This window comes from Xyrauchen texanus, chromosome 22, assembly GCF_025860055.1.
Source record: "Xyrauchen texanus isolate HMW12.3.18 chromosome 22, RBS_HiC_50CHRs, whole genome shotgun sequence".
In the NCBI taxonomy this organism is placed as follows: Eukaryota; Metazoa; Chordata; class Actinopteri; order Cypriniformes; family Catostomidae; genus Xyrauchen; species Xyrauchen texanus.
The window spans coordinates 21,472,863-21,488,516 of record NC_068297.1 but is presented as its reverse complement, the minus strand read 5'-3'; the positions used below and the strand labels follow the sequence as shown (position 1 = coordinate 21,488,516).

At 39.5% G+C, this 15,654-nt stretch overlaps 1 protein-coding gene across 1 annotated transcript in view; it reads right to left on the bottom strand.

The window, feature by feature from the left end:
- The window catches only part of LOC127662136 (phosphatidate phosphatase LPIN1-like), a 31,952-nt gene extending 16,907 nt beyond the window's left edge, over positions 1 to 15,045 (bottom strand). The window contains exons 1-5 of the mRNA XM_052153173.1: positions 14,912 to 15,045; positions 13,020 to 13,220; positions 11,980 to 12,075; positions 4,213 to 4,514; positions 77 to 172 (exon numbers count right to left, since the gene is read on the bottom strand). Of these exons, the coding sequence (XP_052009133.1) occupies positions 77 to 172; positions 4,213 to 4,514; positions 11,980 to 12,075; positions 13,020 to 13,211 (686 nt within the window). The 5' untranslated portion in view covers positions 13,212 to 13,220; positions 14,912 to 15,045. The remainder of the gene's footprint in view (positions 1 to 76; positions 173 to 4,212; positions 4,515 to 11,979; positions 12,076 to 13,019; positions 13,221 to 14,911) is intronic.
- Positions 15,046 to 15,654: the final 609 nt, after the last annotated feature.

The following is a 15,654-nucleotide window of genomic DNA, read 5'->3' as shown; positions in this document are numbered from 1 at the left end:
TGGTAAAAAAACAAAACAAAAAAAAAAAACATAATTATGACAACTTTCAACTTTCTGTCAAACAATGGTTGCATACCTCTTAACACAGGTCCAATTTCTTTCAGACTGTGTGTATGTGGTGGTTGTGGAGCTTCCTTTCACCTGCTCAGCAAACAACTCATGCGACATGGCTCTGTAAACATATTCACAAATATAACCATATGTACATGCAATACAGAAGATTATGAAAGACTATGCATTTTAAGTAAACTATATATTCCAGAAGCATCGATATAACCAAGGATAATCTCGTCTTTAACAAGCTCATTCTTCCAGGAAAACAGAGCACATTCTGGGGGTTTCTTAAAGATTCTTTTCCAACTGTAGTTTTACAGAAAAACACATTCTAGAACTCACATTCCAGTTAAATCTTTTTGGACAGTTTTCCCATTGGCCTTTACAGTCACTTTTTAAATGTATTACTGGTACCTGGGAAACAGATTCTTGGAAATGCAAAACATGCAGTGCACTGCAAGAGTGACCTTTTAACTTGCTTATCCAGATCGAAAGTAGGGAAAAGGATATTTTTGTTGGTAAAGTGGTTTATATTGCAAATCATTAATTTTCTTGGATATGTGGGGATCATACTAGATTGCCCAGCATTACAAAGGATTCCCCTGGAGCTGGAGCAAAACTTGGCACAGATTCAAGGATTTCGTGGAAAAACATTAGAGGGGCTGTGCAGATCTCTTTTTCTCCACTCCGCCTCTCTCTCTCTCCATTGCAGAACTTATTCAATGAGTGAACAACAAGCCCACATCACAAGGCTGCTGCAACTGGAATCATTCCAGCAAACTGGAAACAAAGTATGCCACTGCAATCACTTTTATATAATGCATTGAATGCATTTTCAGAGAAGTAAAGAGAAGGAGGGTATCTTTCTGCATTACAAGAGCAATCTGTTTTTGTCTTAAATGTTGCATGTGATGGCCCCTATCCCACAGTGTTTGCTTCAGTCCAACAGGAAATAAGTTGAGCTCTGTATTAGAGGTCGACCGATATTGGTTTTTTCAGGCCGATGCCGATCTTTTGAAATCCGGGTAGGCCGATGGCCGATTAATGCTGCCGATTTATTTTGGCCGATATTTGGCCAATATGTGCTTGTTTTTAACCTCTTATTTGAACCTTTTATTTGAAAGATAAAATGTAACACACATAATTACTTAAGATAGACAACATTTCTCAACAAATACATTTATTGAACACTTGACCAATCTGCACTTGTACACTTAAATTAAAAATGTATAATGTAAAAACATATTGTATAAATAATGTATAACAAATATATTAAATAAACAAAGCAGGTGTTACGAACTGCTCCAAGACACGAAGGTTGAGATCCAAATGCAGCTTTAATTAAGGGGCAATCCAGACACGTAATCCAATATTCAGAGCATCCAAGAGAAGCACAGGCATAACTAGGGGTGGGTATCGTTAAGCTTTTAATGGTATTACTATCTCACCGATACTGCTTATCGATCCGGTACTTCAACTGTATTCTTAACGGTTATTTTTTGTTATATATATATATATATATATATATATATATATATATATATATATAAAATTTTATTTCAGGAAGGTCTACTAACATTACTGTTCAGGTGTGGTCTAAAAAGAAATCTAATAAAGTAATCAATTGTAAAATAACACTGCATAGTTTATCATAGATAGATTAATGCTTATTAATGCAGAAGTTATTCATTCAAGAGCTGTAAGTGATTTTCTCTTTGCCTTTTGTTGTTTGATTCGCAGTAATGCCTCAACCGTCACATGTTTAATAGACAGCTTCCCCTTTAAGACCGAGTTCAGATCTAATAAGCTCCTGATGCAGCATATTTTCTCCCCAACTATTTCCATAACTACGTCCATTTAAGACATAAACTGTGTTTAAGTGAATCTCCAAGCCGGTCGTTTTGACATATTTTTGTGTATAGTTGATCGTTTAGACGCATGAAACCCAAAGTAGCCTATAGTTTGCTTGTCTCTTTGCGGTGTGTTTCGGAGCGCGCGCGCCGCCTTGGGAACGGTATCTCTTGCGCTCTTTTTATTATTAAACGCGTTCCGCAATTTAGCAACAGTAGCTAGACTGCATTTTACAACAATCACCGATCGTGCTGATACTGACGTTAAGTTTGAGTTTTAGGGAGAAATGTCAGTGCACCGCTGTGAAGGGAAGGAAGTTGTGCTAGACAGAATGCGGCTTATGTATAAATATTATTTTTATAATCTTTGGAAGGCGAAATCTAAAATAAAATCAGACTAATAATCACAGATCTAAACCAGGCTATGTTTGAATGTTTAGTTTTGTCACTCATTATGCTGGGCTCGTGTTGGGCTCATTTTGTGCTCGCTGTGGCACCGCGTGAGCGAGATCTCTCTCTCTCTCTCTCTCTCTGACTGCGAATAGCTAAATTGCATCACAGACAAATGGTTTCATATTATTATACATAGAAATGGCTGGCGAGATAAAATAACTTTCTCTTTATAGCAATAATAAATGTATTTTCGTAATTTCTCCAGTACCGACAGCAGAACCGATAACGTCCGTGCTTACCAAAGCCAGTCCTTCAATAGCCTATAGTGCGTTGGTATATTTTTATTACTTATTTATCTGCATTGAGTGACAACCCTCTCAAATATAAGACACACAAACAGAACAAATAAAAGTCTCAGATTCACTGTCTGTAATTGCAAAATTCTTGCTTGCTTATTGTGACATGTAATGATAGCAACCCTTCTGCGGTGATAATGCAACTTCAACTACGCTATCAATATCCAAAGTAGCCGAAGGTCACGTTTTTTCTTTAAGTTGGCAGTAACGTATCAAAAGTTTTTAATTAAATCTAAAGAAGTTATACAAATTTAACCCTTACTGTTTTCTCCAAGGAACTTAGCTCCTTCCTTAGGCACTGGATGAGGTCTGTTCACTCTGCTGGAAAATGACTCTAGGGGCAGCGTGCGTCGAACACATGTTCCACAACAACACTAGGCTGCCCACAGATGCGCCTGCCTAATAATCGGCTTGATATGCGTGGATATTGGCCGATGCCGATTATGTAAAAAAATGCAAAAACAAATCGGCCGATTAATCGGCCGGCCGATTAATCGATCGACCTCTACTCTGTATATCCAGCCAAGCCAAACTCACAGTGGGATTTGGCAATTCCACTGCCCTCATTTACCCTAAATCTGTTTACATATGCTATATATTTAGTATAAGAAATCATGATCAACAGTGAGGAATCATACTGTAGTTTACTGTAGTTGAATTTAGTTGAGCTATTTGTCCCTCTTTACATCTAGTATTAACGTGTTTTTCGATGCTTGGATCAGAATTTGAAAACACGACTACATACAGTGCATTTACATGTGCAGTTATAATTGAGCTACAGTGGGTTTTTGCATAGTCAAGCTACAGTCTTCCTCTGTTTGTTCATGAATACATGACACAATGCTTAATCCAATATTTGATGGAAGGATGTCAGCTGAGGAAGTGTTAAATACATGTCATGTAAAAAAAGCTAAGCCTAGTTGTGATCTGATTAAGGTGTACACATGCTGGACAAAGCCAAGCTACAATTGCATTCTGAAAGACTCTTGGTCCATTTTTGCAAAAATCAGAATAAAGCGTTTACATGACATTTTAAAAATACAAATTATTGCTTTAGTCTGACTGAAATTGAACTTTTACAGTGTTTTACAGTGTAAACATACTGATTGAAAGCTGATTAAATTCAGACACACTGAATTCGGATATTGATTGGACCACATTTGGAGGTGGTTAAGGACAGATTTTGACCACATTCGATGATGTTGTAAATGCTAATGCATTTTTTTCATACAGTTTGCAATATGTACATGTAATTTTCCATTTTGCACCAATAAGTGCGATGATTGGATATCTGTCCAGTCAGCACAATGGAGATTACAAGGTGTAAATGCAATCCAGTTTATGAATATACTGATACTATTCGGCTATAAAATGCATCTTAATGACAGTGTGATTGGTTACAATGCTCAACCCCCGCAAAAAACATGTTTCACATACCAGGAGTAGACCTACTGTAAATGGAATGCACAATGTAATCTTGTTTATTAATTGTGCAGCCATAATCAGATTATAAATCTGTTTTGCGGAAAAGGTAAATTATTCTACTGTTTGTTTCTGACCTAATGCTTGTAGCCTGTGTTTCTTCATCAGAACTCATATCGATGGGAAACATGTCCTCATCTTCAGAGAAGTCTCCAATATCCTCTTGTTTCATGCTGTCCACTTTAGATTTTCTCCTCCTCTTTCTCCTCTTCTTCATTATTGAACTGTCTCCAGAGACCTGTGTGGGGCCCAGGGTTTGAATGGCGGTTCCGGTTCCAGACTCAGACAGATGGGACATGCCTTTTCCCATCAGGGCCTCCATTAGAGCTGAACCTTCTGAAATGATGGGCGATGTAGCCAGGTGGGATGGCACCATCTCCTGTAGAGAGAGCAGTAATAATTATATATGCTTTAGAGAGTTTTTGGAGAATGAATGTGACTTTGAAGAAAAAAACATGCAAAAATATTAAAGGGATAATTCAGCCCTTTGATGACAATGATGACAGATTTTTTATTTTTGGGTGAACAATTCCATTAAATTCTCTAATTGAGTTCTTGATCTTATATCAGATCCTCAATATTTCTAGATCTCATAATAATAGCGTGTGTAGTAAGCAAACAATGCAAAACAAATTCATAAAAACACAGCTGCAGACTGTAGCCATAGATTTGTTTTCACTGTGTCTGCTTGGCTGCACAACACTGTGACCTTGATGCCATGTGACAGATCTCTGCATTACAACTAAACACATGCACGTGCACAACAGCACTCAATTGTCCTCGATCCATGGCTTAATAAGAGTGCATGGCTGTTGGCAAAAGACAGAGAAGCAAATATATATCAAATGACACAGAATGTTCAGTTGTTTACATCACTCGTCTGTTGCACTGTAAAAAAAATCCTGTTGTTTTTGCCAGAATAATTATGTAAAAAATACAGTAAAAATGTAAACAACCTGAAAATGTTAGTTTAAAACTGTTGTTTTTACAGTATATTTTATGGTGCAGTACCATCTTTTATATTATTAAATGATAAACTTAATATATTAACCTTCTGAAACTGTAAAAATCTGCTTTTCACTTTATTGTTAATCGCCGAAGTAATTACAGAAGGGCACATGATGACATGAAGTTCATCAATAGTGGCACTTCCAGGAGAAATTTACCAATAAACATGTAGAGACAGTGCTCAGTGTCACGCACACAAACACTTTACACCATCAGGATAACACATGAAATTAAAATTATGCAATAAACATAAACTAAACTATATCAAATATAACACCCCAAAGTGCATAACTGATATTAAAATGTAATGGGTCACGAAGGGGATCCTGGGAACACCCAACTGGGAAAACCCAGTTTTTTTACTGTAATTTTAACAATAATTTACCATAAAAAGTACATGTACTCCCTTGTTAAACATAATATAAATGTTTACTGTTAATTACACGTGATTGTATTTTTAAATATTTAAAAAAAAATGTAACATATTTTTCGGTAACTACTCGTTAAGCAAGTCTCGAATTGGTGTAAAGGAACAGCTTGGAAAATGCCATCTTTTCATTAAATCCAGTGTTGAATAAAAGTGAGCCGTGCCTAACCGATAAAACAGTTAATAAATCCATTGGGTATGCATAAAATTTAGAAACCGTATTGATTTTCCTATAATAAACATAATGAACTGTACCGAGCCGTCACTCTTCAGAACCAACACCACCGCGCTGGCCCAGACACTGTGTGATTCTTCTATTACCCCTATATCTAGTATGGCCTTTAATTGTTCCCGAACCACTTTTTTTTGTGTTTGGGTAATCGGTAAGGACGACTGCGTACCACTACCCCTAGAGTCGTTTCGACACAGTGCTCTATGAGATTTGTACGATCAGGAAGAGGTGAGTGCACGTCAGAGAATTCTCTTTGCAACCTGGTAACCTCTGTAACTTGTGGCGGTGAGAGGTGGTCTCAACAAGTGACCGGGGTGACTTGATCGGTGGCTTTTAATTCACCTCCGGTCCGAGATCCTCCCTCTCCAGAACCACCATCGCCAAAGTCTCAGGGTTGCCTCTCTCCACGGTTTTAGGAGATTGAGTTAGTAAATCTGATGTGCTCCACCTCTAGCTGTTTGTTTAACCTCATAATCGATTTCCCTGACTCGACGTGTGACCTCAAATGGCCCTTGCCACTTGGTGAGTAATTTAGAGCTCAATGTGGTGCGTAATACAAGGACTTTATCTCCCGGTGTATTCCCATATCTGAGTACCCCTATTATACAGCCGGCTTTGATGTTCTTGTGCCTGGAGCAAATTCTACTGTGTTAATTGCCCCAATGTGTGGAGTTTTGCGCTCAGGTCAAGAAAGTTTGAATTTCTTTTTTGCTGTTTGATGGTCCATCCTCCCAATTTTCCCATAGGATGTCAAGCACGCTGCAAGATCAACGCCCATGCAACAATTCAAATGGGGAAAACCCTGTGGAGTCTTGAGGGACCTCACGTACTGCAAATAATAGGGGCTCAAGCCACTTCTCCCAATTTCAAGCGTCTTTGTGCCCAAATTTGCTAATCATATTCTTTGATTAAGTGTCTGAATAAGTTGTTTGACCAAGCTGTCCATTTGGGGGTGTTAAACGCTGGTCAGAATTCATTTAATCCCCAATCATTCGTACAGTTCACGTAGTCTACGTGACATAAACATCGTGCCCTTATCATTGAGGATTTCTTTCGGAATCCCCACTCAGGAGATTATTCTGAAGAGTGCCTCCCTAACACTACGTGCTGAGATGTTGTGCAGAGGTACTGCTTCCAGATATCGCATTGTGTAGTCCACCAGAACCAACACAAAGTGATGCCTGTGTGCCGTACGCTCTAATGGCCCAACAAGGTCCATGCCAATTCTTTCGAAGTGGACCTCGATCAATGGAAGGGGGAGCAATGACACTTTTGGGTGGCCATGGGATTCACCAACTGACAATCATGGCATGCCACACAACACCTGCGAACATCCCAGTGAATGCCCGGCCAATAGAAATGGACTATCAGACGGTTTACTTTTTTTTCCTGCCCTAAGTGGCCTGCTATCAGATTATAATGAGACATCTGGAATAACATTTCCTGACGGCTTTTTGGTACTAACAATTGGTTGTATCCTCAGTTGTCTGAGCATCCTGCTTCACTCGATACAACAGATCCTTAATAATTTAAAAGTACGGATATGCGAGTGCAATATCTGGCTGGAAGTGTTGACCATCAATCACTTTCACTTGGTCTCGCATCTGCTCCAAAGGGAAATCCCCAGCAGGGAATCCTCTAAGGGTTGGGGAAGCTGAGACTTCCCCCTCACTTATGTCCTCCTGACGTGGAGCTGGTGTAGACAGCTCTGGCTCCACCTCCCCAGCCAGCGAGTCATACAGCATACACCAGTATGCTTTGTTGCAGAACCCATCCACACACATTCCCCTTTATAAGGTAGTAAATGCCGGCCAATTTTTCCCAAGATTGGTGGATGGGTGAGGTGGGCAGCCTCGAAATAATATATTTTTTTTCCAGAAATTGAATGGAGACTGTCACTAAAGGGTAATTTTGGATATCCCCATGCACACACCTTACCTTCACCCACTGGCTTCTATCCAAAGCCTCGGATTGAACCAAGCTTTCAGTTTAATTACAACCTGAATCCACTAAGGCTCCTACTTGATCAGGGGTGGCCTGTGGCGCATTGGGGACCTGGACAAATGTCTCCATCTCTATCATGGGCCATCAGTCCTGGAAATGCCCAGGCTCCACGCAGCTCCAGCAGACTGGCCCAAGTGTCACACCCACACCCACGGCAGTGGATTCACCAGCCTGTGGGGCAGAGCGAGATGGCCTACGGGACCAGTGAACCAGTTTTGGTGTAGGAATTCCCAGTTTCCAGGAAACAGGATGAGGGGAAGGAGAGAGGGAGGGAGGAGAGAGAGATAGAGAGAGAGTGAGGAAGAGGGCTCACTGGCCCCCAAATATGTCGACATATGGTCCTCAGCCAGCTAGACTGCCTCATCCAGCGACGCCGGGCTGTGGCACTGGACCCACTCTGCCATTCCTTTCGGTAGCTGGGCGATGAACTGTTCCAGTACCACCAGATTGAACACTTCCTCAGCGCTGCATTCTTCAGCCTGCAACCACATTCGGCAGATGTCACAGAACTGTTGGGCGAATGCAAATGGGCGGCCATGCTTGCCAAGAGTCCTTGAGCGGTAGTGTTGCCGATGTTGTTCTGGGCTGCAGCCGACCCGTTGCAGCATGGCCATCCTCAAGTCCTCGTACACCAGGAGGTTGACCGCAGGAAGTTGTTGAGCCACGGACAACAGCGGCAGTAGGCAGACTGCCCACTGGGTGCTCGGCCACTTCCAAACTTCGGCCGTTAAAAGCTCGATAAAAATATCAAGGTTGTCCTGTGGTCCCATCTTGGTCAGCGTGACGGGCACGAACATGGGGGGGGGGGGGTCACGCTGAAGACCCCTCCTGGTGTACCAAGCTCCGTAGCACCTGCCGGTCCTCTGCTTGAGCCTGGAACAGTGCCTGTAACCGTTGCTACTGTTCCACACATAGCTCAAGCAGAGCCTGATGTTGGGCTTGCTGGATGCCGGCGTAGGTCTTGATTACTTCAGCCAGCAACGAGGACTCCACGACGGCGGTTCTACCTCCAAATTCCACTGTGACGAGGTTTCTTGCTTAGTCTTGAAGGAGGAAGTGGGGGCCAGATAAAAACTCCATGTAAATCTTTATTTTACACACTTTTTGTAACGCACAATTAATTGCTTTTCAGCACACTAATAAACACACACACAGACACTGGGCTGCTGCGTGCGTCTTTCTCTCCTCTGGTGGTTCGGACTGCCCTTTCATCCCTCCCAGCTCTCACTGCAAACACAAACAGCTGTTAGAGATAATTTACCACAGGTGTCAATCCTTACCATTCTTCCTCTCTCGGCCTTGCTCTCCACAGATGTTGCTCGGCCACATCACCACTGTGCCTTTGAGAACCAGACTGCCAGCACATGAGACATTTATCTCTCCCATGCCAGCAGACAGACAATTATCAACACAAACTCTGCTAAGCATCATCACCAAAACAAAAATAAATGTTCACAGCAGAAACAATCACAACACATGACTACAGTAAAAAGATAATAACAAAAATTAATACAGGAACTACAGCCCTTTTACATGAACACACTGTAACTTCTTATTAGAGGTAATAGAGCAAAAGTTATGTCAGGATTAAATTCATCTAAAAAAAAAAAGAAAAGACAAAAAGATGATGTTTAAGTTTAGACCAGGCCAAACAGAATCTGCCGACATTTCTGACATTTTCTGCACTTTTTGGAAAATCTCCAGAATTCTACAGAATGCATTTAAATCCAGATGTTCTACAAAATTGATGGCCAAGCACATTTTTTGGTAAAAAAAACACCTTGCAACGAATAGAACAATGCCGTCGAGACGCATTTTTAAAAGGTGAAGTTTCTTTAAATTTACATGCCGTCAAACACAGCACTTATGCTGCTCACTCACGCTGAAATAACAGCAAGGTTAAAGATGTCGATCTGGCACTTGTTTACATAGAAAAACTATTACAAAAAAAAACAGCAAAGACAGAGGCAGAAATGCATTTGCTGTCAACGGCCATTTAAACATATTTTTGCGCCACTAGCAGTACCAAATGGAATTGCAAAAATAATGAATGTTTTCAAACAGGTTTCCGAAAAACTCCCTGTCTTCCATTGCCATTCCAACAGGTAGAATCCCCCTAAACTAACACAATTGGTTGAGGGTAACAGAAAGCTCACTCTCCACAACACACACAGCTTTCAGATTGGCTTACAAACATGGGCCATGTTTAGATTGACGATTACAGAGCTTAGAGCTGTATCTGCCAGATAGTAGAGACATTTTATGTGTGGCTAAAATGATTGGTTTAATTTCTTGTACTGGCAGTAAGCAATTCCAAGATCAATGCATTTTACAAAAAAAAAGATGCTATAAGAAATACACTATAATTAAATGGGTTTTTTAGTGCTCTGTGACATGACAAGGAAATCAAATTTGTTCAAAAAGTACAAATTTGTACAAAGTACTAGTTTTGTAAGTAAATGTGTAAGTACATTCCGGTAGCTCCAAACATAAAAAACACACAGGGTTAGAAACAAATCAATTAATTAGGATATTAAAAAGAAATATTCAAAAACTGTCACAAATTAATCAAGTGATCTTACATCTCAGGAGCAACATATCCTAAAACATCTTATGCCTTTAATGCAGGGCTCAACAGTAAAGATTTTTCCATTTTAGTTTAGATTTTGAGATGTCTTGCCAACATTTCACTGGCCCACCACAAAAACACGATACAGTTTATTTTTAAGAATATATTAAATGTGCCAGAAATATTTATATTTTCCATTTCAATGTTTTATTTTCCAAATAATTTCCAATAGAAATTCCAAAAGACTTCGAAGTCATTCTCACAATTTCGATAAAACCTCATCTGCCAGCTAGAAAACGCTATCTTGGTAACCATTTTAATTCAGAAGAATTTCAACAACAACTATACATAACAGAAAACCAAATGTGTACATTTGCAAGACATAACAACATATATACAACTAATTTAACATAGCACTGGCTAGAGTGAGCAAGTAACAGTTTCATCAACTGGCCCAAAACTCTCTCACACTTGCCATGGGCCAGCAGGTCAACCTAAATGTTAAGCCCTTAAGTGTCTTTCTCCAGAACTGTAAGACTTGCATTCATCAACGAATAACTTATATATAAATTACTTTATGCTAGAGTGTAGCAATGACATTTTCCTGTTCTTGTAAGGTAGTGAAAGGTCTCTGCTTGCTACTGGCTTTATTTATTCAAATGAGGCAAAAACGTCTAAGCAGGTTTGCGCAAACTGACGCTGAACTGACGCATGGCGAATTACATAATTAGGAAAGCTCATAATATTGTTATAAAGTATAGTTCAGTGGCGCAAAAACAGGGAATGCAACATATGCAACTTAACATACATAACATGCTGGGTGCCAAATCAACAATTGCATACATCCCCCTTAAATGGGTAGCTGCACCTCTGCTGTAGTTTTATGTCATTTTAAACACAATGAAAATATTCTTTAAGGTTCATGATAAGGCTGTGTCTTACATCTTAAGTACTTAAGTTGACAATGCACAATTATCAGAGTTTTCCTTTTAAAAGGTTTTTTAAAGAATGCAACATTATTTCAAGGGTTACATGTAATTGAATTTTGTGAGGACTTCACTAATGCATCTATGACAATAGCAGGACAGTTACTTTCTGTTCTGTGAGAGGGAGTTCAGGGCAAGGGTCACACACTTGTCAGCCACTGTCACAATCCTTCAAGTGCCAGAACATTCCACGTGAGTGCTAACCAGGGCAACGATTCTAGCAATTACCAAATGCAATGTACCCCAGAAGATCCTAATCTCAGGCATTCACGGCCCTGATAAGCATGCGGTCTGCGGTCTGAACGTAATGAGGAAGGTTTGTAAACTTAGCCAGGATTATGAGGGTAGTGCTTTTCTTATCTCAGCAGCCGGGCTGTATTTAAGGGCTTTCTCCTCAACCGGCCTTACTTTGCCCTTTAAATTTTTATTTTTTTCTGTCACAGATTGTGTACAGTGTGATTGTTTTCAGTAAACAAGTTCATATTTCAAGCTATGGTACTTATAAGGAGACTTCCATACCTCGTCTTACGTTCCTCAGTGAACAATTAACTTCAGTTGCTAAATTTATTTTAATTTATTTAATTTATTTATAGTTTGTTACAGGATGCCACTACTCACCTCATCATTTTCTGTTTCTTTTACAAAGAACGCCTCTCCATTTTCACCCAGTTTCATGTGTAAACTGACCTGCTCCCCATTTATCTCAATGTCAACCTGAAGAGAGAGGGAAGAAGGAATGTTGTCTGTTGTCATATGGTTATCGGCTGAAAACCATATGACTGCTTCGGTATCTAGTTAAAAAAAAAGTTCAAATCCCAGTTCAAGTTTGACGCAAATATTAGCACTTTTCACTCTCCTCTTAATAAAATGTAACTCCCCAGTCTACAAGCATTTCTCCTTTCCAATCTACACATTAATAATCAATTAATTATTTACTCATATTTTCTTCTATATTTTTTAACACATTACATAACATAAAATAACAGGGCTTGAGCCTTCACTTGGTTATTACATATTCATTTAAAAACACTTCCTTTAGTGAATAAAACACGAAAACTACATAATAGCATTGATACCACATTTTATTGCTTCAAACGTTGTCAGCCACAGTGGCTTACTAGGTGCATTTCTCTTTTTTGGCAGTAAATTGAACCGTGTACAGAAGCTTGAGTAATGAACCCAATTTCAATGCATTTGCATTGAAAGCCTTGATTCATCAGAAAGCTTAATTTTCTCATCACTTGTTTCCAGTGTTGAATATGATTTGCCATTTCCATAAAGGTGAAGTGTGTAATTTCTGCACCACAAGTGTCACCAAACATAATTGCAAAAATAATGAATGGCTTTAAATAGGTTTCCCAAACAACTGCCACTGGTCTTAAAAACAGATAAACCCACACCAAAATCATGACATTGGTTGAGCCAGTGTTACTGTGTCGGGCTGGTTGGGATGCTCAAGCAAACATCACAATGTTCTGATAGCTCCACATAGTCACAGTATCAACCTACGAATGGCTTACTTTATAGTTGTCTATCCACATTAAGTTGGGATTGGAGAACACTTACAACAAGTCCAGTGAATTGGTAAGCTGCAAAATTATGCAAAATGCATGCAATACTTTGCCACCCCCAAAAAACATACCTACACTAGCACTTACCACTTTCTCCCGGGAGCGCAGCACTCCCATCTTGCCAAAGCGGACGTGAAAAGGTGAGCACTGCAGTGTGCCATTGGGCTGACGCACCACAATAACATCAATACAGCCAGACAGGGTAGCAGGGTTCAGGCCTCTGTACAGCTCCTTCACCTGCACGAACACCTGACCGGCCAGCTGACCCACATAGTTCATGGTCTGACTCTGAAATAAAAAGATATCAGCTTTATTTCAGTTTTAAAGGGGACCTATTTTGCAAAATTCACTTTTACATGGTGTTTGAACATAAATGTGTGTTGGTAGTGTGTGTGCACAACCACCCTATAATGATAAAAATCCACCAGTCCTTTTTTTTAATCCCCATTAATCACAAGATTAATTGTCTCAGAACAAGCCGTTCGCAGATTCTGTACAAAAGGCCCTGCCCATGACTGTTGGCGGACACTGCCGCACCTGTACACCAATTAATAAGTGAACATTACACAACATGTTCAACATGTTTGTTTGTGTGTGTTGTTTCGTTATAGCACATAGCGAACGTTGTAACATTATTTGTGTGTGTGTGTGTGTGTTGCTCATCTATCATTGCAAAACTGCTGAAAAAACTCTACAACAAATAAATTAATGCACCAAATAACCATTCGTAAACTTCCTGGATCATTCTCAAAGTTGTTACTTCTGGCGGAAGTCTCTCCCTCATCAGTGTCTGACTCCAGCTCAAACATATACAGTAGGGCTGAACACCACTATTTTCGCTGTCAGTCATATTGTTATGATGTCTAGTTATCTGAAGCAGAGATGTCAAAACTCCGCCCTATTCTGGATACCGGGCGGGGAGCACCAGCTCATTTGCGTTTAAAGACACAAAAACAGATTTTTAATCTGTTTTTATTCCCACCCAAAAATTGGCATTTTCTACATGGTGTAATAAATTACCTGTAGGGTATTTTGAGTTGAAACTTCACAGACACATTCTGGGGATACCAAAGGTTTAAATTACATCTTGTGATAATATAGTAGTATTAAAGGGCATAATTGTTGCCCTTTAAGGTGACCACTGTGGCCTGGGTTGTAACCTGGACTCAAATCAACAGCATCTTAAAAAAACATGACTTCCTATTGTGTTTTATATAAAGTTAATGACAAAAGGGCCTTAATTATAAACTTATGTATTAAATTTACATGGTCATACATAGTCACATGGAACTTAGATGACTGATGGTTCTGCTGTTATACTGATGCCAATAATAGTGCAAGCATCCAAATGTACAGTGGTGCAGCATCTAGAGTACAGCATGGCAAGTCATTTATCAATAGAAGGACATTTAATGCATAATTCGCCCATTCATCAAATGCTAAAACAGATAGGGTCATGGAAAACAATGTTTTCAGTGAAAGTGTGACAATCAATCATAAAGGAAATATATTTTTACACTTAATAATGCATAATGATGTGAATAAGCAGTTTACAGATTTTTATACTGAATCAGTAATAATTAATAGGTAATTACTGTAATATGTAAATGACTGTACATATAATTGTTTAATAATTCAAATAGATTTCACATCAGCTTTTAATACATAAATATGCAAACAGAATAGATAAACAGCGGTCTCTCCAGTTTTGGTAATGACGCTGGGTGAGATCAAATCCAGTTCTGCTACAATGTCTAGGATTGCTACTGAAAACATAGATCACAGATCATTTCTGTCAGTTATTTTGGTAGTGAGACCCAGCGAATTAAGTTGTAAATAATCTTCCACTGCACGATAAAAAAGAGCCCGGCACTGTGCATGTAAAATTTACTAACCCATACTAATGCATTTTGATGCATGCAAATAAACAGGATGCAAATGTGAGTCCAGAGAGCGATGGAATTTAACGTAATACATACATGGGATGTGGCAGACCCGTTAGCGTGTCATCTCATTGAAGAGCATTTGTCGATCCTCATATATGTGCTGCTGAATTGATGTTGGCTGGTCTTGTCTCTAGTAATTTAGCATCTCCCGTTTACTCTGTCAGTTCAGGCGACTGTGTTGCTACTGTATATAAAGCAGGGTGGAAACTGCTTGCAGAGAGCAGCAGTCCTGCCTCTGCAGCTGACATCACAATTAACCCTTTACAAGCTTGGGGGCCGTTCAGACCGAACGTGTTATTGCGCTGAAAAAGATAGAAGCAGGGCCACCATGAAGAGAACTGAACGCAGGTTTCTCGAAAAAAGTGGCGCTCGTGAACGTGACGTTGAAAATGACAGCGGGACACGGCGCAATGGTTAAAGACTGCCTTCTAGCGCATATTTACATAAAAAAGAAAGAAATAGTGCAAGGGGTTAGAAATACGCATTCGGTGTGAATGGACATTTGTACACTTCAAACGAAAGACGCCTTCAGTGTTGCGTATGAAACCCTGACGGCATCCCGTCGACCAATAAAACATTTAGTTGTGTGACTAACTACAAAGTTTGTACAAACTACAAAGCTAATATTAGCTATCTAGACCTCAAGCCAAAATCGGTTGCAGACTACATTTATTAACATACAGGTAGGCTACTTAATGAAAAAAAAAAAATATATATATAATATATTATTAGCCTACTTCCTGATTGTGAAATTACAGTGGTTCAGTGATTGAAGT